The sequence below is a fragment of the Ambystoma mexicanum genome, chromosome 6q (assembly GCF_040938575.1).
Source record: "Ambystoma mexicanum isolate Mex_15411 chromosome 6q, UKY_AmexF1_1, whole genome shotgun sequence".
NCBI classification, from domain to species: domain Eukaryota; kingdom Metazoa; phylum Chordata; class Amphibia; order Caudata; family Ambystomatidae; genus Ambystoma; species Ambystoma mexicanum.
The window spans coordinates 856,445,410-856,469,721 of record NC_090937.1 but is presented as its reverse complement, the minus strand read 5'-3'; the positions used below and the strand labels follow the sequence as shown (position 1 = coordinate 856,469,721).

Below are 24,312 nucleotides of genomic sequence, written 5' to 3'. Positions count from 1 at the left end.
CAGGCAAACACCCCACCAGAAGCCGGCCGCTCACTAATAGCCAGCATGATGGATACCTACAAACTAACAGATGCCTGGTGCTACGAGAACCCACAAGATACGAGGTTCACATTTTACTCAGCCCCGCACGCCACATACACGAGAATCGACTACCTATACCTCTACCTCATGCCAGAGCTACTGAACGCGATGGTCCAATCATGATATGGTTACGGTTACGCTCGAACGTATGGCACTCCCTCATAGAAGCTCGAGGTGGCGCTGCAACAAAACGCTTTGGAAAGACCCGGTATTCCGTGAGCATTTTGAAAAAGAAATAGCCCAATACTTCGACCTAAACAACAAAGGCAAAGTCTCGATAAACACACTATGGGAGGCCGGGAAAGCTACATGGTTAGGAGTCCTGATCCAAGAGGGAGCAGCGCGTAGGAGAGAGCGCCAACTCATGGAAAACAGGCTGAGGAACGAAATATTGCAATTGGACCGCAGCGCGCAATCCCCCGGATCTGATAGAGATCGGAAAATAGAGCAGGTTGCCAGCAAGAGGGAGGAACTGCGGCAGCTGGAAATAGTCCTGACCATCCGAAAACTCCAATATCTAAAACAGAAACAATATGAGAAAAGGCGACAAAGCCGACGTGCTCCTCGCCGCTAGACTTCGTGGTCAATGCAAAGAGAGATGGGTGTCAGCCATACACGACGAAATGGAATCCCACACAGACCACCCCTGCGACATTTCTGAAGCATTTGCCAACTCCTATGAGAAATTATACACCTCGGACACCCCGACAGACGAGAATGCAATCGATGAATATATGAACACGATTACCATTCCCAGCTTACCCCGCGACATTGCACAAGCCCTTGATGCCCCAATCACGAGCGAAGAAATAACAGATGCAATCAAAAGACTCCCAACAGGGAAGGCCCCCGGCAATGATGGTTATACAGCAGGATTCTACAAAACTTTTAGCGACACCCTTCTCCCAGTAATGGTCGAGCTCTTCAATCAGATCCTCCAAACTGGCACTGCCCCCACATCCTTCTCTGAAGCTCTGATCACGGTCATCCTGGAAGAAGGAAAGGATCCCACCCGATGCACCTCCTACCGCCCCATATCCCTCCTTAACATGGACGCCAGAATCTACACAAGGGTCCTCACTGCACGACTGGAGACGCACATGCCCGCTATAATCCACAATGACCAAGTGGGGTTCATACTTGGAAGGCAGGGTGCAGACTCAACTCGCAAGACCCTCCACCTTATACATGAAGCTAAGAAGATGGCAAACACTCCAGCTTTATTCTCAATTGATGCTGAAAAGGCGTTCGATAGAGTTGAATGGTGTTTCTTGATGCTACCTTAAAGAAAATAGGTCTTGGCCTCACTCTCTGACGAGGGATCAAAGCTGTATACACCTCACCCCGAGCTGCTCTAGCAGTGAACTCACAACACTCCCGTTGGTTTAACTTAAGCAGAGGAACGCGACAAGGGTGCCCCCTCTCCGCAATACTATTTGCATTATCTTTGGAACCACTAGCACAGACGCTGAGAACTAGCGAAGGCATCGAAGGGCTTCGCGTATGTGGGAGGGAATATAAGTTGGCCTTGTATGCGGACGACATCCTGCTCCACGTGCAGAACCCGATGACATCCATTCCAGAAGCAAACCTCCTCATTGAACAATACGGCGCACTGTCAGGCTTTAAAATCAACAAGGCTAAATCAACCCTCTTCCCATTACAAGAACCCACCACCAGCCAAAGAACGGAGCTTGAACAACTCGGCCTCTGTGTAGGTGGCCCCACGCTCCGATACCTAGGCATCAACCTGACGAGAGACATCGCAGAAATATATGAGGCCAATTTCCCTCAGCTCCTCACCACTCTTAAAGCAGATCTTGCAAAATGACAAGCCCTTACGATCTCGTGGATGGGATGCCTAAATGCTATTAAGATGGTCAGTCTACCACGCTTCCTATATCCATTCCAAGTCCTCCCCATCTCGATCCCAGAAGAATTTTTCAAACAGGTAAAAAGGGCAATAACTAGATTCTTGTGGGAAGGAAAGAAGCCCAGAATACCCTACAAGACCCTCTTACTACCCAAGGAGCAAGTGGGGGTGTCGTCCCCGACATCGAACGCTACTATCAGGCAATGCAGTTGAGAGTCCTTATCTCCACCTAAGGAAAGATCTACAATGGGTACAGCTGGACAACGACAATCTTGTACCGGCGACGCTATCCGAATGGCTATGGGTCCCCAGACCTCAACTCACACGGAAATTGCGAAATCACCCTATACTGGGAACCATATGGAATATATGAAAAGAGGGGAGAGGGATGGTGGGAGTGACCACATGGCCATCCCCCTTGAGCAACCTATGGGCCCCTGGGGTCGGAGAGGAAATCCCGGATCACCCGAGATACCAAACATGGTTTGACACAGGACTCAAAAGGGTCGGACAGCTATGGAGAGATGACAAATTCATCCCAATCACAGATCTCGAAGACGCCCTTCAACTGCATCCTATTTCAATTTTCCTTTACCTCCGACTGAAGGGAGTCCTATCCAGATGGGAGTGGAAGACCAAGATCCAGAGAGAACTCACTCCCTTTGAGAGAATCCTCGACACAACCTCAACGAACAAAGGGCTAATCGCATGCATGTACAATACCCTGATCACCAAAGACCCAAATCCGAACTGTCACCTCAAGGGAAAATGGGAAAAGGACTTTGATCGGGAATTCAAGCATGGCAAGCAAAAAGACACAAAAACAATTGAAAAAAGAGAAAATCCTTTTTCTTTAAGCACAACGACAATACAGTCACAACTTCCCTTCCAAGACTCGTTTTAATTAGAGGGGAGTTGGGCAATGTAAAAAGGTTTGCTCAAACGATCACAAATAGGCTAACTGCTGCCTTTTTTAGATGTAGCAAACACCTATTTGTGATCGTTTGAGCAAACCTTTTTACATTGTCTGACTCCCCTCTAATTAAAACGAGACTTGGAAGGGAAATTGTGACTGTATTGTCTTTGTGCTTAAAGAAAAAGGATTTTATCTTTTTTCAATTGTTTTTGTGTCTTTTTAACCCTAGCAATCCAGGGTCAGTGTGACAAATCTGTGGGTTATTAAAGGACTGTTTACCCCATTAGCTGCCACACAAGTTTTTGGAGGGATATATATCCTCTTCAATGCCCCTGGTGCACTTTTTCTTTTAAATTACAGTTTCTTCCAATTTGAACTAGATCTGGAAGAAAGTGGTATAGGACTTACAAGGCTGGATGTCTTACACACTATAGAAGTTAGTAATTTGACTCTTATTCTGTCACTTTTAGACAGGCGTTGTAACACTGCAACCTAGTTGAGAGCGCACTGAAGGCAGGGATAGTATATTTCTTGTTCTATCCTTCTGTCTTCTGCCACAGCCTTGTCTTTACACCTTTCTCGATATCGAGCTAGATATTAGCTGAAATTGTAGTCCTTACCACAGTTGTTTGGGTTGTGCCGACTGGACCTCCCTTGGTTCTTACTTGGCTGTTAACAACACAGATGTATATTGCCCATATATTGTGTGAACATCAGCGAAGGCAAGCCAATGGATCCTTAGGTGGCCCAATCAGGTCATTAGACTGCCACAACTCTTCAATGTAGCTAAGATAGAGATTGAAGAGAGTGGGAGCCAGGATACATCCCTGACAAAGACCAAGTTGTACCGGAATCGGTCATGAGACTGCCCCCTGACTGGTTCAGACGAACTCTCAAAGTAGAGTTACGATGTAAAAGCGCAATTAGTTTGACCAAGTTGAGGGGAATGCCCAACTGTAATAGCTTCTGCCAAAGCCGCTCCCGAACAATACAGTCAAAAGCGGACGACATGTTCAGAGAAGCCATGTATATCGGGCCCGCGTGGCTATGCCCGACATTATGCATCAAAAGGGCTAGAATGGTGCCATTAAGCGAGGTCCCCATGCTTTGCCTAAAGCCCGACTGGAAACGGGAAAGGACATTCCATTGGTTTAAACTTCTGTTGAGATCTCTCAACAGGAGTATGGCAAAGACATTACTCACCACGTCAATATGGGCTATAGGTCTGTAGCTGGAGGACAGAGTCCCATCCCCCTTTTTATAGATTGGAATGATAATGGACTGCGACCAAGAGGTGGAAAGTATGCGAGTACTGCAGATGTTATCAAAGTAAGATGTTAAATAATGTGCCCGTACCACAGGTTCCTTTTTCAACAGAAGCAGAGGAAGGCCCTCCGACACAGGTGCCCTGGAGGGTTTCAACTTGGAAATGGCCCATTCAATGTCTTTGATGTCCCAAAGTGACATGCCCGGCAAATTGGAAAATAAGAAAGGCAGAGAAAACTTCTTGGTAAAACAAGTCAACCCAAATAGCCTATTGAAAAACATCACACTTGTTCACCACAGTCTGTTCAGAAATGTTATTAATTCAGACCCAGAACTGTCTTCAATCCTCCTTGACAAGAGGTTTCAACATAATTCGATTATCAGTGATGGACATCTTGTATCTTAAAGATTTGACAACAGTTCTATGCTGTTGGCAAATCAGCTTCTTGGCAAGAAGGTAGTCGGCCAGAGGAAGGTCACCGTTTTTAAGCAACCTGATGTTTTGTCGCTTCTCCCACTTAGATGTCATAATTCTAACATCAGAGTAGTGAGGACGAAGTATTTTCTTAGAGGAGACCTGAGAATCAGCACAAAGTTGACTAAGACAGCTGACTATCACAACGCCTAATGGATCATAGGCCAGAAGCTGTGTAAAGCCGGCTGCAGCTATTGAAACATTAGAGGCATCGGAAGCCAGCAAACGACCATCCCCATTAAGTTGACTTCTCATAATTACCGGGTCTGGCAGGGCCGGAATACCCCATAGGGTTCAATGGAAATGGGGAGGTTGGATGCACCGGTGCCATTCATGAAAGATGCCGGTTCATCCAACAAGTTGTGCTTGCGGGTGCCGGTCTGCCCGCCAGGTCAGGCCTGGCGGGCAGAAAGGCGCCCGCAAGCACAACTCGTAGATTTCCGGTCCGAAAGCAATGGTGCTGGTAGCTTACCGGCACTGTTACTACCGGACCGGCAAACTTGTAATGAGTCCCATTGTTGTGCTTGTGCCACTCACAACAATAGGCATTAAATTCACTCCACACAATTATTGCGTATTGATGACCCTCCGCAAGCCATTTTTCAAAAAGATGGTTCAAAATACAATGAAATTACTTGATAGAGTGTCTAGTGGGATTCTAGTAGACATTGATCAATAACAATTCACAGTGAGTATCCGGAAGGCTCATACTTCAAAGGCATATGTAGTTAAATACAAAGCAAGAAGAGTTCAGAAAAGTATTTGCTGCAATGACATGTTGCAGGAAGGGTCTGATCCGTCCACGGAATGTATGGCTGGCAGAAGAGCATCAGGGAAGAGCCTGCTGGCCCAGAAGGGGGAAAAGGACGCAGACCGGGGGAATGGGGAATGGCGCACAGGACGAGAAGTGCATAGACTCGGATCTGAGAAATAGAATGCAGGCTCCAAATTGGGAAATGGCACACACTTTCAGGGGTAAGAAGAAGCACATAAGCCAAGGACAGGAAAGCAACCCAAGAGCTAGTGAATGAATGGCATTGCACAGGCCCAGAAATATGGGCATAATGCACAGGCTGGGGAATCGGAATGGGGAACAGTGTGCAGGTTCAGAAACAGTAACAAGCACCCAAGACAAGGGAACAACACACCGACTTGGAAAGGAAGAACAGTGGAGAAGCTCAGAAAATTTGCGGTGGGGAGGTGAAAGCTGTAGGTGGGAGGTGTTGCTCCAGGGGTAAGGTGAAAATACGAGACTGGGATGACAGTTGGAGACAGGAGATAACACTTTCATGTAAGGAATGGCCGTTCAAAGCGGGTGCATCAGTTCCTGTTTGGTGCAGGAGCGAACGCTCCAAGCACAGGCCGAAAAGACTACAATCCTATAACAGTAGTTTCAATGGAAACAAAAAGTCCATGGCGCAAGAAATTCCAATGGGGCATCAAAATGAAAAACGTGTAGGATCCAGTGGGTGGAGATTGAAAGGTGCGCTTTGTGCAAAGCCTTGGACAGAAGCCTGAAACAGCTAGGCCGCTGAAAGAGGGCAAGGCTTGGGTGGAAAGCGTCACAAGCCATGAGTCTTAATCCTCACACAACCTGACTAGTTTACTGTGCTTTTCTTTCTCTGGTCTGTTCCTAGCCTGATGTAAGGCAGAGACAGTGGATAGATTTATCACTGTAAGACTTAGCATGGCCAAAAAGTAAACTACGCTATAATCCGGACCATCTCAGGACGCTGCACTACCTTTGCCTCAAATCAACAGGTGTATGCCATCTTCACCTCTACCCAGTCTCTCCGTGTAGGGTTCAGGAAGGCAAGGTGAGGCCTCCTACCTAGTCATAACAGAGTGGTAGGAAGTTTAAATATGTTGGACAAAATCTTCTCAGTGTCCACAGGACCCAGTAGAACAAAGATACTCCAAATATGGCCCGTGGGCCCCTGGCAGCCTCTCAGACCATATGCTGTGTCCTCCCCTTGGTGTTACATTGTTGCTGCATAGTTTCTTTTTAGGTTCATCTGATCTACTCACCAACACAACAGCCTTTCTTCCCCTCGCCTTTCCCACTACCCCACTAACATGAACCCCTAACCCCTTCTTTTACAGAGCCACATACAGCGAGGCCAACATTATAGGCAGAAGGGCACTTTACAAGACCACTTTACCTTACCTTTCCTTTCACAATTATTCCATGTTGGTGTGCTCCCAAACTGCCCAACAAATTGATATTTGTATCCTGTCATGTGTTTTTTATTTCACTGCTTGTTTGTGCTTTAAACTGCACCATTTGGCACAAGAGGCTTCAAAAATTCCTTGGGTAGGACCACCAAACCCTTCATGAAATGAAGTTCGGAAGCCCCAAAACAAAGACATTTGGAGGAAGCTTCAGATCAGAAAGGGAAAATAAAATGTTGCTGGGCACAAGAGATAATGGAGAAATCATAGCCCTTGAGTTGAGAGAAGGAACAAAGACTGGTGATCAAATAAAAAAACAAATGTTGTTTTACAGGAACACTATTGTTCCACAGAAAATAAACTTAAAGCTCACTCGCATATTTCTGGGACTCCTCCATCCAAAAAGAAAACCAAAGAAAATTTGAAAGGACCTCAATTTACAATTTTAGAAAATACTACAGAATCGATCAATGAAAATAGGGGAAGGATAGTACAAGGGCAAAGGTTTGCAGGTGTGTCTTCCATCTTTGCCATTTGGCAGGTAATTAGGATATATTTATATACATATACAATAAGAAAGACCTATGGCCTGTATCCAGTCTTCAACACTACTCAACCCTGCAAACAGGCGAGAGCATTCCCATACATTGTGTTTGACCCTGGAAGATAACTTGAGCCTTTCAAATATAAATGTACTATAGCACATAGGAGTGAAAAATCAGATTAGGAAATGTGCGCTCTGGGTATCATTCCAACAAGCTCAAAGATTTGAAAGGACGTAAGAACACAACAAAACAGGAAAAGTAAGATTTAGGAGCAGCACTTAAAAAGGAATCTATGACAAGCAAATGATTACCGGTAAATAAATACAAGTACAAGACCAAAATATTGTGGTTCATAAGAAAATCAACTGAGGTTTTTGCAATCAATTGTTAGAGATAATGTTTTTTTTTAAATGTCAGCATTGCAAGATTCGATCAGGTCAGCAAAGTCTCAGTATGTTGCCTCTGACTCTGCAAACATAATAGTACACCTGGCTCTATGGAGGTTTTATCAAAGCTGTGAATGTTAGTGTTTTGGCTAATGTAATGATTGAAGAAAAGTAGGAAGGATCGGGTCCATGCCGATGTTTGAGTATTAGGGTGGACTCTGTCTTGGGCCAGTAGCCAATGAAGTGTGTGAACATCTTTGGTGGAAGTATCATTTCTTTTTAAGTCTAGAGTAAGCTTAGCGGTCAGGTTCTGCATGGTTTGGGGATTCAGAACGTGTTCCTTGATAGAGGAAACATATCTCAATCATCCTTACTATTAAAACCAAAAATGTATAGACCAGGATCCTGATTATTGGACAGTAACAAAAGAAATTAGGAGACAAGCGACTGTCGTAGGTCAGTCACATGCCCAACTGGAAATACAGAGCAAGATGCTCTGGCAATATCCTAATCGTGCACTTGATTCCATATCTACTCAAATAGGCCAGCATACATAGCATTCCTTGACTGTTACTTAGTCTAGAAGCAACCGGTCCAATCGGAGAGGTAAATGCACTGTTGTTTATTTTATCCTTCCATGGTTTTTCACTAGCATCCGATTTCTGAAAAAGCAAGCCTCTACTCACTTTGACATAGAGGTCATGCGCTGCTCATTCAGCATAGGTGTGCAAGATCAAATGGAGGACCCAGTAGGGGTTTCGGATCTGAAGGAACATTCATGTCTAGCTTGTTAAGTAGTTAATGAAGTGTTGCTCTTTTATACAGAAACGTAATCCATAGCCAAGGAGTCAACAGTGCATTTGTAGACTCCAGCACGATAAATGTGGTATGAACAATAAATATGCTACACCGAGGTAGTGGTCTGCTGGCCCCCAGACCCTGACAGGCTGAACATAACACAGTGTGCCAGTTTAGGGAGTTTAGAACTGCAGTCAGGCTTAGCCTGTGTTGGAATATAATAATAATATGCACCTTTCTTAGCCCTGAGCTAATCCCTTATTGCGATCCAAATCCTGTTCTTTTAGTAATATTCAAAATGGGGTCGCATTTGTCATTCATTGAGTAAAAACTAAAATGTGTTCATGGCTTCCTCTGTCAGTCATTACAAGATAGGCTGGGTCTGTGCAGAGGGAACGTATCAGCCACCTGGCCTTCACCAATAAACCTAGGATAAATACATTAAGGACAGGTCCTCCTATTCTACGAAGCAGGAAGGCCTGTTCCAATATGCTCTATTCTCTTAACTAAATGTTATGTAAAGACTGGCTAAACTAAGCACAGGTTAGTAACACAATGAATAATAGTGTTCAGCCCTTCCAGTTTGTTAAACGCCCAAAAGGTATCTTTTAAAAGCTGTGCAAATATGGTGACCAATGTTGGAATGGAGGGCAAGTGGATTCTGTGTTTAAAGTCTCAAACATAACTCACCATCCGTGAACTGGTGGAAACAGCTTGTAATTAAAGCCATAATCAAAGTGGAGACTCTTGACATAACATCTGTTGAATATGAATATGCAATTTGTTTTGCCTTCTGATGATTAGAGTAACATTGTCTATGTAGTGTGAACATATGTGTGTTGTTATCTTTTGCAAATGAATAACAAATGAACTATGCTGATGCAGGCTTTCTTTTTTGTATAAATTAAGACACTCTATACTATTCAGGCACTTCACTTCGCCACTCTCCATGAAATACTGGTCGTGGATGAACATGAAGTCTGCTTGAGTTTATGATATGTGCAAAATAAATCTTACCTTGCAATTTTGAAATCCTTTCTCAGATACTCTACTTTGTTTGAATTATAGCGCTTAGATGTATCACCTGCCCCAAGAACAGGTGTCAATGAGCCATTTGTGGGGGCAGTAATAGCAGTGTTTTCTCCTTAGAAGAATGAAGAAATAGTGTTTTTGTATGCACATTAAACTATATGGACAGCCATGGCTTTGAATGGACAGCAGTGTGTTTCAAGTGGCTGGGACTCAGCACTGCATTTTATTCCTCTAAAGCCCTTTGGAGCCATCACGTTTCCTCTGACACGGCATTGCTCTGTGTTGGCTTGTTTGTCAGCTTAAATCGAACCTTCATATTGCAATGTGGCAAACCACTCTTCATTCCACCTGTTGTTCGCGTATAATTAATATTGAGTTGTTTTTCAGAGTTCCAGGGAGGCTGTTCCTGCATCCAGTTGTGCTCTGAGCTATGCCTTTCCCTGTTGCCTTTTTGTTGGGTGTTTTGCCCTGAGTCCTGTTCTACCGTGCACCCAGATTTGATTATTTTTTGTTATTTTTATTTTACTGAACATTTGTATGGCGTCTATACACAAGTGTTTCAAGGCTCCACAAGAAACACAAAAAAAGGTGGGGGGGTGGACAGGGGAGAAAACAACAATAAATGGTCCTACTAGGCCCTGTGACATTTTGATCATGCAAGTGCAGTGACAATAAGTGCAGGGGGGTGGAGCAGGCCAGGGAGGAAGGGCTGGGATAAGGGAAAGGATGGAGCAGAGAAGTGCAGGAGGAATGGGGCCCCAGGCGCAGAGCACGTGCCGAGGGGTGCCCCGGAGGGCAAGTGCCAGGGGAACCAGGGGTAAAGGCAAGCTAGTGTGAGGACGGGGACTAGATGCAGGCCAGTTGGTGGAAGGGTGCTCAAGGCCAAGTGTGGTTAAGGAGTGCTGGGGAAGACTGGATGAGTAGGGCTTGGCACATGTAAGGCACATAAGGGACCAGGCTCCAGTTGCAGCAGCAGGGGGACTTTAGCAAGGGAGAGAGAGAGGGAAGGAGGAGGAGAAAAGGAAGGTCTTGAGAAGTTTCTGGAACTTAAGGAGATCCGGCTCATGTCTGAGCGTGGCAGGAAGGCCGATCCAGAGGGAGGATCCTGCTGAAGAAAGAGATCTACCCCCCACTCTCTACTTGGAGAAACGTTTGATCCGCAGATGGTTGGAGCTACAGGAACAAAGGAATCTAGCAGGGAGGTATTTAGGGAGAGAAAGCTGGATGTAGCGGGGTCCTGTTATGGGGCTCAGCTAAGTTGTGCCCCCAACTGTGCCACAGCCCACCTCAGACTGTGAGATAGTTGTTCCAGCTTCAAAACCCAAGAACCAGAGAAGAGTGAGGGGGAAGATCTGCAACACCACTATCAGAATTGGCTGCCCAGAAAACCAAAGCCTGCCAACCCCAGTAACAGTAAGAAGAAGGATCTACGGGAAGGACCTGCACTAGAACTAATCTATCTCAATCATTCCTGTGTGTGCAGTGAGTCTCCCATTGCCATGCTTCATTGTAAAAGTGTTTACTTTGCTACAGTTTGTTTGCCTCGGTTTTCCGTTGCCCCTTGAATTACTGGTTGTGCAACAAGATCATCAGTCCCCTTCTTCCTCGCCTCTTCTAGGCATGCCCATTGATGAGCTTTTCACAGTAGCTATCCCCAACCACAATGTTGATTTAAACTCAGGAAAATTTTTCAAGTTTCCCCTTTTTCATTCAGCACTAATTTTATAGAGGCACTCGCTAGCACAAACTCTGGTTGGTCCAAGGCCACACCCAGTAATATGCATCCTTCCATTACACCTTGATATGGGTCATACCCATACAAGCCCAATATTTGACCACAGTCTGCACATGTTTTTTATCCCCACTCACCCAAGCAAACATACATTTTGAACAACTATTGACTTATAAATGCCAAATCACAGCACAGACCTCATGAGAACAGGAAAATCATCTTAAGTACATCTGAAAGATTATTTTATTGACAAACCTACAAACAGAAACGTACCTCCAGCTACGTTGTACCAAGCACCACCATTGGTAGTTCCATCGACAAAGCTAGAATCGTCATCATTCTGGCGACATGGTGGTCTGTTGGGATCAGACATGGCTGGATTAAACGATGAGTAGGCCAGGGCCACGCTCTTAAAAGTAGCATCATCAGGGCATGAGCTGTATTCCTGTGCACTCCCTGAGAGACAAGCAGAGAGTGAGAAATGTTTATTTTATATTATAGTACTTAATTTACAGAGAAGTAAAATCAACTAGTTGGCCAACATGCTATCAAATAGATTAAGTAGTAGTGTCCATGCAATGTACAATCCCTCCTCTACCCAGAATCATTATACCATTCCTGCTCCATTACATTGCCATCGTTTAGAAGACATTCTGAATGAAACACATTCAACAAAATTCAGTTTCCTGCAAATTTCCTGCACCCATTCTGCCCTAGTCTGTGATTTCAGGTCCTTTCCACCTTTTAAAATCTTTTTTTAGCAGTCTTGGCTGCTCTAGATAGGCAGCACTTCTGTGGAAATTATAAATCCCCCACTTGTGAGTTACCTCCTAAAATTAATGTTTCAAAAGTGTGTTATATTTCTTTACACATAATGGTGTTCATAGTTGCTGTAACTAACTCCCAAAATGTCCTGGCCCTGCTGCATTCACCCAAAGATGTGCTCCAGTTTGCCACTCTTGTGTTTGCAACCCCAACATAGGTCAGAGTCACTCAAGTCCATTTCAGCCATTTGAGCCGGATTCCAAAATACTCAGTCCAATAGCTTTCCTTGCTTTGCTCTATCCCTTACAGTAAGGCAACACAGTGCAGTATGTTCACAAAATTCCCTCCACCTCTCCTCGGAGATCTCCTGACCCAACACTTTCGACCAAGTAAGACTGGGTTTGGCCCACTTGAGCCTTGTAGTATAGAGTCCACTGATGAGGCTATATGTCCTTGTTGACCTATTTGATCCAGTCTTTGCTCGAATTCCTTCTGAACACAATTCTTCTCATCAGAATGATCGCTTTTATGATCTTTTTCAACAGTTTGTATGATTTATTTGTGAAATCTTTCGACTTCTTTGTACAATTAAAGCATTCTAAGGGAATCAATTTCCCATCAACTATTAAATCGTCTATCCAGTGTAGTTCAAATAGATGCCAAGCATTCCAGTAGAACGTGTTTTGTTATTGACCAGTTTTGCGTTAAACCATAAAGATGCCTTTCCAATTGCTTATTGGTCGTAGACTATTCATTTCATCATTTCTTTCCAGCACCACCTTACAAATTCAGCAGGACCTTTTAAGATACGCATTTCCCCTCCAAATGGCAGCAGTTACTAATGGGGGGTTTGGCCTAGGATGGCAATAAGATGGTGGCATACCTGTAGAGCTAGGAGGAGCAGGCACTCAAAATGCAGACTCTTTATGTCTGATGCTGGTCACGTGCTCTTAATGGGGCAGCGAGACATCTAAATGGTGCAGCTGATATAGACTAAAAAACCCGCAGATCTATCCAGTGCAAGGAGGAGTGAGGCAGAGCACGTGCACAGCTTAACGGGAGCATTTGGAGGAAGTAGATGAAATGGCAGGGGGCATATCGCAGCTATCAAAGCCTGACCCTGATGATGTGAGTACTGGCAGCTCTGTCGAGCATCAAGAGGAGTGAGGCATGTATACCGCCATGAAAATGTGGCCACTTAAGGACCATGCACCTCAGTAGATGGAAACAAACATCTACTGGGGCGTCTCCCAATTCAGATATGCTATTGTGCCCAGGATTTCCTTTTTAATTTGGGCTATTATGTGGGTTTATGACACCTCTAAGCCGAAAAAAACGATTGCATTAGAGTACAGATAGGGAGAAATGGCATATGAGGAGGGGCACATAGCTTGAACGTGTTGTTTGGTTATTTGCCCACCTGTTGACTGCCCATAGCCAATCTCTATGGCCATTTCCACCCAGTTCCTGCCCTCCCTGCCGAAAACATCTCCTCATTGGAACTCTTTGAGCTCACTTTAATTAAGCCTTACCATCATACATAGCACTCAAAGTGCCTGCCAGTGTTTTTTCAAATCAGTCTTCTGAGAGTTAAGGACTTAATTGGAGTTGTAAATGCACTACTGGTGTAATACAAATGTCTTAACCAGATCTGCCTTCAGTCACTCGATTTATAAGCACTATGCATGTCCTTCACTGAAGTCCAGTTAAAAAAAAGCATTGGCAATGGGAAGGGACGGACAGTAGGAGTAGCAAAAACAGCAAGAGTGAGCCACGGAAGAGCATCAGGAGTGGAAGGTGCCGGGGTATGAAGAGAGATGGATGTGTGGCTAACACAGAATCAAAACCTGGAAAATATTGTCTTGCAGAAAGAAGACCCAAGTCCAACTAAATCGAGCAAACAGCCACAAACCAAGACTGACATCCCAGGAAAAAAACTTCTCTTTATGTCTAGCCTTTTTCAGGGACCAGGTACACAGATCACCAATATATAACAATCTATAATGGAGACTGATATGTAGTACCTAACGGGCAAGGAACAACAATCTCAATTAGACAGCACATCTTTCAGATACACAATCTCCAATCGTAACAAGAGACGTTCCTGACGGAATATTTTACAAAAAATGTCTGCGAAAATATTTTTGCACAGTTTTTTACTTTCACAATCTCCTAAACACAGCAAAGACCACCACAAACATACTAGAATCCTCACCGGAACACAGTGATTGCTAGCTGCCCTCATCAACACAAAATATGTGCTATTTAGGACCTTACCTTTCCTTACAGCATAACAAAACTCACAGAGAGAAACTGAACGTGAGCTAGAGTTTTCACAGGGCCGACCCTCCCACATGTCCTTACCTAAGGGTTTAGGCGATGGCCAAGTCAGTGTTTATTGACTCTGGGGGAAAAGACATTACTTTTTACACCTATACACATATTGAGTATTGTCATAAAATGTCGTTTCTAACACACTGAACTATTGTTATTGCTTCTTTTGTTGTGTATTTCGTGGCAATTAACTTTTCATAGGCTACTCTGGCCTCCAAATGAAATAATAAAATACCTCTAGTCGGATATCAGATGCAGAATGTGAAGCTATTTGAGGTCCCCTGCAGAGTGGAGTCTAGGAAGCAGGTGTGTCTGGGGCAGTGCTACCCTCTCTCGTTTTACACATTCCCACGAACCCCTACAACCATGGCTTTCCCTCAGACTCACTCTTAACATACCTCCCTCAGGGCGACTGAGCGTCATTGGAGGAAATCCCAATCTATTTTGAACCATGATAATATCGCCATTAATTCTGCTTAAGATGCTGCTGTTACAGCAGCTAAAAAATTATATTTTTCTGACATTATTCTTTCCTATTCTCCTCATCCTCACCAACTCTTTCAATTAGTTGATCACCTACTTTCTACTCCTCTAGATCCTGCATCTCGTCTCTCTCTCCTTCAGCTTTTTCTTCTTTTTCCTCACCTTCTTTTCTTCCTTCTTCTTATTCTCCCGTCTGTCCTTATACTTTATCTGCCTTTTCTCCTCTTACTAATCTTTATGTTTATATTTTTCTCAAGTGTGCAGATCCCACTGCATTTCCTGATGACCCTCAACACTCAGTTCTTATCACTACAATCTTTCCCTCCCTCACTATGGGCCTGATTCACAGATGGTTTTCCTATGGGATTGTGCCATTATTAATTGCTTCTGTGAATCCGGCCCCATATATCCTAGGCACATCTTATCTCATCTCTCTCCATGGCTACTATGCCCTCTGCCTTTAAACATGCTGCCATTATTCCTATCCTGAAAAAACAACACCATGACTCATCCCTCCCCTCTAGCTATCGCCCTATCTACCTTCCTCCTTCTTCCTTTCCTCTCAAAACTGCTAGAGCACGTTGTTTATTCCAAAGTTTCCTCATCCTCACTCTCTGATTCCTCTATACCCATCAGGTTTTTGCCCGATGTATTCTACTGAGACCACTTTGCTTTACGTCACTAATGTGTTACTTTCTGTATGTCATCTCAAACAATCCTCGATAGGTGTTCTCCTCTATCCCTCTGCAGCTTTCGATGCAGTAGATAACCCTTCTCCATTCTCTACACTCAGTTCCATTGGCTTCTCCGTCATGGTCCCATCTTGGTTTTCCTCTTATCTCTCTGATTGCTCTTTTTGAGTATCCCAGGCTGGTACTTCCTCTCCTCCACTCACTCTACGATTCAGCGTTCGCCAGGGCTCGGTCCTTGGACCTCTATTTATTCTCCTTTAAACTTCCCCTCTTTCTGCTGTCATCGCTAAATCTGGTTTCTCATGTCACTTTCATGCAGATGACTCACATGTCTTCTGATCCTTTTCTGACTTTTCTGATAATCTTCATTCTTCCCTTTCTACCTGCCTACTTAACATCCAAACACTGGATGCATTCTCGGTATCTACACGTAAATCCTACTACAACTGGAGTCATCTTCTTGCACTTTATCTTCTCCAATTTCCTTGCTGTGTTTCTCTACCGTCCATCTACCTTTTTCTGACAATACACACAATCTTGGCATTACATTTTATTCCTCTCTCGCCTTTTCTTCTCATTTTTCTAATATCGCTTGAAGCTGTTGCCGCCAAATATTTAATATCTGTAAAATTAGACCTGTCCTTTGTATTGCAGCTACTAAAATCCTTGTGTCTGCACTCGTATACAACTATTCTGTTTGTATTGTCCTATCTCTCACTCCCCGGTACTCTATTTCTGTTGCTTGCCACTCGTTGTCCTGATATGATATGATACGTTATTTATAACACCCTTAATACCCAGAGGTTTCCAAGCGCGTCCCGGGGATCGAACCTGTGTTGCTCCATGTCGTCTTGCTTCCAAGGTGAGTACTTTGCTCCTGTGCTATCCTCCGTCATGGCTTCCCTTTGAATCGCATCTTCTTTTCCACTTTCTTTGTCTTATATTTAAGTGTTGTCACGGTTTTGCTCCACCCTATCTGTCTTCACGTCTTTCCAGTTACTCCCCCTTTGGACCCTTTGTTCTCAATCACACTTGCTTCTCTGCATGCCCAGACCACAATGTGTGCAGTCCCATTTCCATTCTTTTTCCCTTCTTGCCTCTAAATATTGCAACTCATTTCCTCTTTCCATTTGTTCTTTACCCTCCCACTCTTCAGCGCCCATTTAAAAATGCATCTTACCTCCCTTACAGCATAATGTTGATTTTTACCATTTCCACTGGTTATTTTACTGCATATAAATAGGCCGATTCATGGAATTAATGTGCGCTGAAATTTTCAGCGCAAGTGTGCGAAAGCGTGCGAATCGCAGTGCCAGTGCGAAAATCACAGCGAAACACGTGCACAGCGATTCATGGAAGTCCATGCACGTGTAAATCCCAGGATGTGCGCCAAAATTCTGCGTGGCGCACGCTGGCGCACACGTCTCCAAACAGCGTGCGCTACGCGCACAGCGAAATCGCACATAGCGCAGCGCACACAACAAAAGTAGGAGGAACAGAGGGCGTGACACGTGGAATGGGGAACAACATGTGAAAATGTGGGCGTCACGGGTTAAGTACAGGAGGCAAATGCGCGGAACGCCCACACGCACGTTCAAAACACGTATTCATGGATTGGAACGGGGCTAACGCGTGCGCCAAAAAAGACGCGCTAATCTGGAAACACGTACGCCAGCAGGAAGCAGGCGTACGTGGACCTGCGCAGCATAAAAGTCCGCACAAACAACAAACAAGCTCAGACGCCAGGATGAATATACCGTTCCTAGCAGCAGTGGTCGTGGGATACCGCAGGAGGAGGAGGAGGATAGTCAGGCCCAGAATTTTCACACCCAGAACCAGCCTTTTTGGGATGCCTGATGACCAGGTGTATGGGAGGTACAGGTTTCCACCTCACATAATACTCGACCTGGTGAGTGAGTGGGAGGATGACCTCATATCACCCACCCTGTGCTCCCAAGCACTCAGCCCCCTGGAGAAGGTCCTCAATGTACTGCACTTCTTGGCCACTGGATCATTTCAGCGGACAAGTGCTATAGTGGGGGGGTGTCACAGGCCACGCAGTCACGCTGCCTACACCAGGTCTTGGCCATCATGACTGCACACCCATCAGTCCGCAGGCACATATACCTGCTCAGAACACCTGCAGAAAGGCAGGCTGCCGTCCAGGATTTCTACGGGGTGGCACAATTCCCCAAAGTCCTAGGTGCCATTGATTGCACCCATGTGGCTCTACGTCCCACCAGGGCATCAGAGCACATCTATAGAAACCACAAGCACTGGCATTCCATCAACGTCCAGGTAGTATGTTATGCCAAGGGAATCATCACCTCAGTATATGCTAACTATCCAGGGTCCACCCACGACAGTTTTATTTACAGAATGTCAACCCTAAACCGGGACCTAGAAGCTGGGCGGCATGGCGATACATGGCTGCTCGGTGAGTATAAATGCCACAGCACATGCATGCATGTCAGATACTGAGTAATGTCACAACCCCACTAATGATACCCATCACCACCTCCCCAGGGGACAGTGCCTACCCTCTGAGCACCCACATGATGACGCCAATTCGGAACCCCACCACGCCACCCAAGGTAAGATACAACACAGCCCACATTGCAACCCGGGGCATAGTGGAGCGCACATTCGGAGTGCTCAAGTCACGCTTTTGCTCCCTTGACCGTTCTGGCGGCAGCTGTTATACGCTCCCCCAGTAGTGTGCAGGATCATAGTGGCAGCATGTGTCCTGCACAACATTGCAACATGCCGGGGCCTGCCCGTGGACATGGTGGTGCCCCCACATCCCCAACCACATGCACGGTTGCTGCGCATGGGAGGGGAAAGGGCACGGGGTGAGGCAGCCCGTACGCAGCTGGTGGCTAATTACTTCACCTAAAATCACACCCCTGTGGAGTGCACACAGCCCTGGCACATACCATCTGACAATCAATGATGATGACATAAGGGACAGTCAACTGTCACAACCATACCAGCCTGAGATTGGTCACCTGGAAGTGTTACATTGTGTGCTTACCTACCTACACAAATACCACCAATGCTGTGTCATCAAAAGACACACTTCTATGCTGCTAAATTCATTACCCCCTTGCAGAATACAACATGACAACAGTGTCATGTCACCCAACCCCTCCCCAGCACCGCCACCCAACACACAATGGCATGTCAGGCTATGTGAGAGCAAACAAAGCAATCGCCAAAACCTGACACAAGTGTCACAAAGTACAGTGTCCCTAATGGAAACTGGCCACACACAATATGCTCCCAGTAATGTAGAACTAACAACACACATGACCAAATACTTACCAACAATACAATGCAGCTACACAACCTCAAACATAGCAAAAACATGACAGTACTAAGTTAAAGTAGTGGTAGTCTTACAACCTGATTATGCCAGCACATCGCCCCCTTCCAACTGTACAGGGTTGCTGCCACGCAAATGTGTAAGTGCACTGCTTACAACATGAACTCCATCTCCAAAGTAGACGGCCTTGTGAAGACATAAGGAATGAACCTGCAAATTAGGAGAAGACATGGATGCACAAACACATATCAATACACCATGCAGTGTACAATACAACAACAATATCCACTAGGAATGTATACACAGTATTGACAGACTGCCCACACAGCTCATGGGAGTCCAACGTCACTGTGTAAGTCACTGTCACTTGGGCACACCCTTTGCAAGCCCATGGAAACGGGAAGAAGGAGGGGTGTGTGTCTCACGAACCCAAGCATCTAACCCAAACTCAGGACAAGCCTGCATGTGCCCAGCCGGAATACAGTGGATGCCCATGGGAGCAACACACTGTAAAAAAAAATCAAAAATCAAAAATGACCATGTGGGGGCTGCGGGGGGAAGGCCACCCAGGAGGTCCGAGGACAGGGTGCACACCAACAGCCATGTGTGGATGTTGGGAAAAAAAACACCTCCATGGGCTCATGGCTTGCACGGCTATGCCATTGTGGGAGAACTGCTGCTGTCGCTTTAATCACCCTCAGCTGCTGCATCAGGAGGTGGTGGTGCTATGGGAGGCAGCCCACGCAAAGCCCTGGTATGGTCCTCCATGGCAGCAAGCATGCAGGTGTGGAAGGTCTCGTTCTGTAGGATTATAGTGCGGAGATCACCATGCAGCACCTGACGTGATACCCGGATCTCCTCCCGAGTTGCCTGCATCTCAGCTGAGAGCGAACGTGTGAGCCGCTCCAGCTGCTGTTCTGTCCTCAAGTTAGTGGAAGCCTCAAGGTCAACAAGAGTCTTCCTGAGGTGATGGAGTTCTACCCTCAGGGCTTCCCTGTGGCCCTAGGACTCTATTGATATCGATTGGCGTAGAGTCTCCAGTGCCGCCCGTCGGTCCCTGTTGGACGCCAACATGTCCTCCCTGTGTGATTGGCAAATGGAGTCTGTTGCCTGCTGTAGTTGCTCCATCTGCCTTTCTGGGGGGACAATGGAAGTGGCCACCCTCTCCACTACTTGAGCCATCATCTCAACTGATGCTGCCTGTTGGGTTGCCATACCGTACATGGATTGTTCCCATGCCGTATTGCCTGGTGGCGTATGGCCACCGCGTCGGCGGGCACCACACCTGTTTGGGGCAAGGCGATCTGCACCTTACTGTGCCCCTGCATCCGTAACCGCCAAAGGCGGACTTACCAACACTGACATCCCCATAGAGGGTTCTACCCCTGGTGCAGGTGGGTTGGACAGAACAGAATCCCTGCCAGAAACACTTACTTGCGACGGCACATAGGTCTCATCATCCGAATCAGCACTGAATAGAGGTCTGGGGAGGTGCACCCAGAGACACCCCTGGACAGAATGGTCTGCAGCAAGATTGGGTTCTCACCCACCACCACACCACGTCCCCCACTGGTGCCCGGTCATGCCTGAGATTCCTCCTGGGTCTGCACCATCTCCTCAACCTCAACAGCATCAAGTGCGTCATCCCCTGCAAAAACATGAAAGACAAAAAATGGAAACAGGCATTAGCACCATAGCACACAAATAGGCGTGACAAGCTACAGAACCACTACATGATTTACACATGTCCCACATGACTATAAGCCTCCCATGCATGCACTGGGGAGGCAAAAGGCAGACACTGATGACACCAAGATGGAAGAGCAACACATTTGCTGCATGCTGGGTAGCACTGCCATCACACATTGGCCTGTGAGTGGCATGTCCAATACACATACATGACACATGCCATCACACAGATGGCATGTACCATAACCATGGTACATTCCACAAGTACATCCATATGTCAGTGAATGAGTACTGTCAGCCATCCATGTGAGATGGACATGAGATGAAAAATGCTACATAGTGTGACAAAATAGGCATGTGCCACACACTGCAACACATCCAGTGTACAAAAATACAGTGATTGCAGGCTGATGTACACATCAATGGTTGTGCACTTCAACATGACAGGAAACAACTATCATGTTCCACATTCAAACAGGCCCCAAAAATGTATGTGATCAGGCCTCAATCAGCCTGAATGGTCATATCATTCACCTAACAAGGTAACACATGTGGGCCAATGTGGGGTTCATCAATGACAGAAGGATGTCACAAATGTGACAATAGGGCTGAGGAATGCGTAGCAAAAGTGGGAGAATTGAAACAATCAGCCTGAACGAACACTGAAAAATACAAACAATGTTGTTGCAAGATGCCACTTCAAGGGCAACTGCCGTAATGTTGCGCTAAATTACTACTGTGGGCAGAAGGGATACTGTCACACCCAAATCCAAGGCCGCTGAATGTTTTGGATGAAGCACATGGGTGACCCATACCACTCAGGCACACACACCCTCACCTGGCACTCAATCAGAACCTGTCACCCAAACAACATACACATGCATTACACACACATGCATGGGCACTCACCGGACAAATCATCATAATCAGGTAGTTCTCCCACACCTTGGATCTGTTCCTCTGTGACGAAGGCCCCAGCAACAGACTCATGTTCAGTGAGTTTGGTGTCCTCTTGTGGAGACCCACCGCCAGGCACTAGAGCAGCGGCATGATTTGAAGCCAGCTTGTTCTTTGCTCTGCGATTCAGGTCATTCCACCGCTTGTAGCAATCATCAGCTGTGCGCCTCACAAATCCAAGGGCACTTATTCGGTCGGCGATGATCTGCCAGTGTGGCTTACGTTGACCAGTTGTGGTCTTGGACCCTGCAGTCACCAGCATTTCGTGGCTATGTGCCGACACATAGGACACAAGTGCATCAAGTTCCACCTCATTAAAGCAAGGTTTCCTTGAGGTACCGGAGTGTGTAGCCGTGTCTGGGGTCTCAGCCTGTCGTGCCAGAGCACCCTTCTTCCTCTTCTTTAAAGGTGGAGCAGAGCCAGAGTGGCTTATGCCGCTCTGGTCAGTAGGGGCAGAATCAGCGGTGGACTGGGTAGTAGGAGTGTGGGAATGCACAATTACCATAGGTCTTGATGCAGGCATTGGTTGCAGGGTAATGTTGGCAGCGGGAACGTCAGTTTGATGGACCTGGACTGACACTGTCCTGGCTGGGAGAGTCAGAGCTGGGGCGGATGGAGCTGCAGCTGCTCCTGCAGCCTCCCCACCCTGCATACTTGGGGCAGCAGATGACATAGCTGCCCCAGATCCACGTGGCTTGGTGACAACAAATTGCACCGCCACACGTGGCCTAGACTTGCTGACCTGGAAGTCAGCCAGGGAGACATCCTGTGCCAGGTCAGGTGCCACAATGGGCTGGTCCAACAGGGGCTGAGCTGGGATGGTGTCAGCCACGTTTCCCTCAAGCATGGGGGGGGCATGGGTGTCCCTGATTGTTCCTCCACACATGGGGGTATAGGGGCACCCTGCAAATCCCGGCCACGTCCCTTACCGCGCCCACCACGCACACCTTTTGAAGGTCGGCCACCTTTGCCTCCCTTAACGCTTGGTCGCCTCCCAACCATGGCACTGATGTTGTTGTGCGTATGGGAGTTGCAGTAAACTATTGTCCTGGGCAATTGGGGGTGAAAGGGGTAGGATACTAGATGGAATTCGTACCCTAGTGCTCTAACAAGGCTGTCTGTGACCCCTGGGGGAAGATGACGGGTCACGCAACGCACAGGCAGCCCAAAATCAAATATTAAGGAGAACCTCTCGTAGACCACGTGTGTGAAAAAATGAACCCGCACTATGCTGTGGCACCCAGAAACACAAAAATAAGCGTACGCGTAATACACACAGCCTACAATGACCTCTGAAGGGGAACGCGACACATGGGGCAAGCACAGTTCCTAAGTACGTGCGGAATTCACCTTCTGCCTGGAAAAAGAACGTGAAAAATACACGCTTGTGCACGTTGGCAACACCCCTGCCAAAAGAAGAATTGTATGCTGTCTGAGAAGACAGGACAAAAGGAGAAGTGAACTCTGTTTGAGGATACAGGCCCAACAAAAATTCAGAAAAGAGCTGTCAGAGGTAACAGGGAGTACGAACTAGAAACGCTGTGAAGTAATCGCGTGTGAACCGACAAGAAGTACAGATTTCACCCACTCCATCTCCACGAAAAGCACGTACAAGGAAATGGCATCCTACACGTAGCTTTTAAACCGGCCCACACGTACACGTCAGATACGCGTGTATGTGGGCGCTTTCCTCCAATTACACGCGATGACCCTCGGACGTGCAGTTTTTCCACGTGTGCTCTGTCATCACGTGCTATGCGGGAAACGCCTGCACGCGTAATGTAATTTACGCGCTTACGCGCTATGGCGATGACACTCGTACGTGCAGTTTTTCCACATGTGCTTTGTCATCACGTGCTATGAGGGAAACGCCCACGCGCATAATGTAACTTACGCGCTTACGCACTAAGGGCCTTTGGTCCAATAAAATTGCGTGCGTGTGCTGACGCGCTTACGCGCTAAGGCCCTTTCCTCGAATTACACGCTGACGTGCAATTTTTTCACGTGCCAAATCACTCCGTAACAAGCTGGCGACGCGAAAACACACGGTAGACCACGCTCCTGCCCAGAAGACCGAATTACTGCGCCCCAGAGCCCCGAGCATGCTCCCATCTGCCATCTGCTGCTGCCTGACTGCCTGCTGCCCACGTGCCCTGCCATTTGCTGCCTGCACGTCAGCCAGGGGTGTAGTTGCTGGAACCGAAGACTCCCGACTGGGATTCCATCGCTCCACAGCCCAGCCCCAGGACCCAGTTGCCCACCCACTCCTGCCTCTGGGGTTGCCATGACCAGCACAACACCATCTGGCAGCACTGGCAACTCCCAGCCAGAGAGGCAGAGGGCCACCAGCTTCACTGCCACCGAAGTTGGTGTCCTGGTGCAGCAAGTCCTGGGGCAGTATGATGCCCTCTTTGGAAGTTTGCGCGCCGACAATGAAGGACGGACCAGGATCTGGATGGACATCGTGACTGCCATCAACGCGGAGGGGGTGGCAGTCCGCGACTTACATCAAGTCAAGAAGCGCTGGGAGGACTTCAGGTCCAGGACCCTCAACAAGGCCCGGCGCCTCGCTAAGGCAGCGGATGCCAAGAGGTGCCGGGGCCAGCTGTCAAACCATCAAATGAGGATCCTGGAACGCATATGCCCAGCGCTCTACATCCAGATCCTTGAGAGGCAGACCCGTCTGGAGTCGAGCGGTAAGTGTACATGCATGTTGATAGTACGCTGTGCGTGTCGTGGTGTGCCAGTAGTGTGCAGGTTGCACATGTGTTTATGTAGGGCCATGTAGGGA

The 24,312-nt window shown here is 46.8% G+C and overlaps 1 protein-coding gene across 1 annotated transcript in view; it reads right to left on the bottom strand.

Moving 5' to 3' along the window:
* CPE (carboxypeptidase E) overlaps positions 1–24,312 on the bottom strand; it is a 334,050-nt gene that overhangs the window by 54,806 nt on the left and 254,932 nt on the right. The window contains exon 5 of the mRNA XM_069631383.1: positions 11,550–11,732. Coding sequence (XP_069487484.1) covers positions 11,550–11,732 — 183 coding nt within the window. The remainder of the gene's footprint in view (positions 1–11,549; positions 11,733–24,312) is intronic.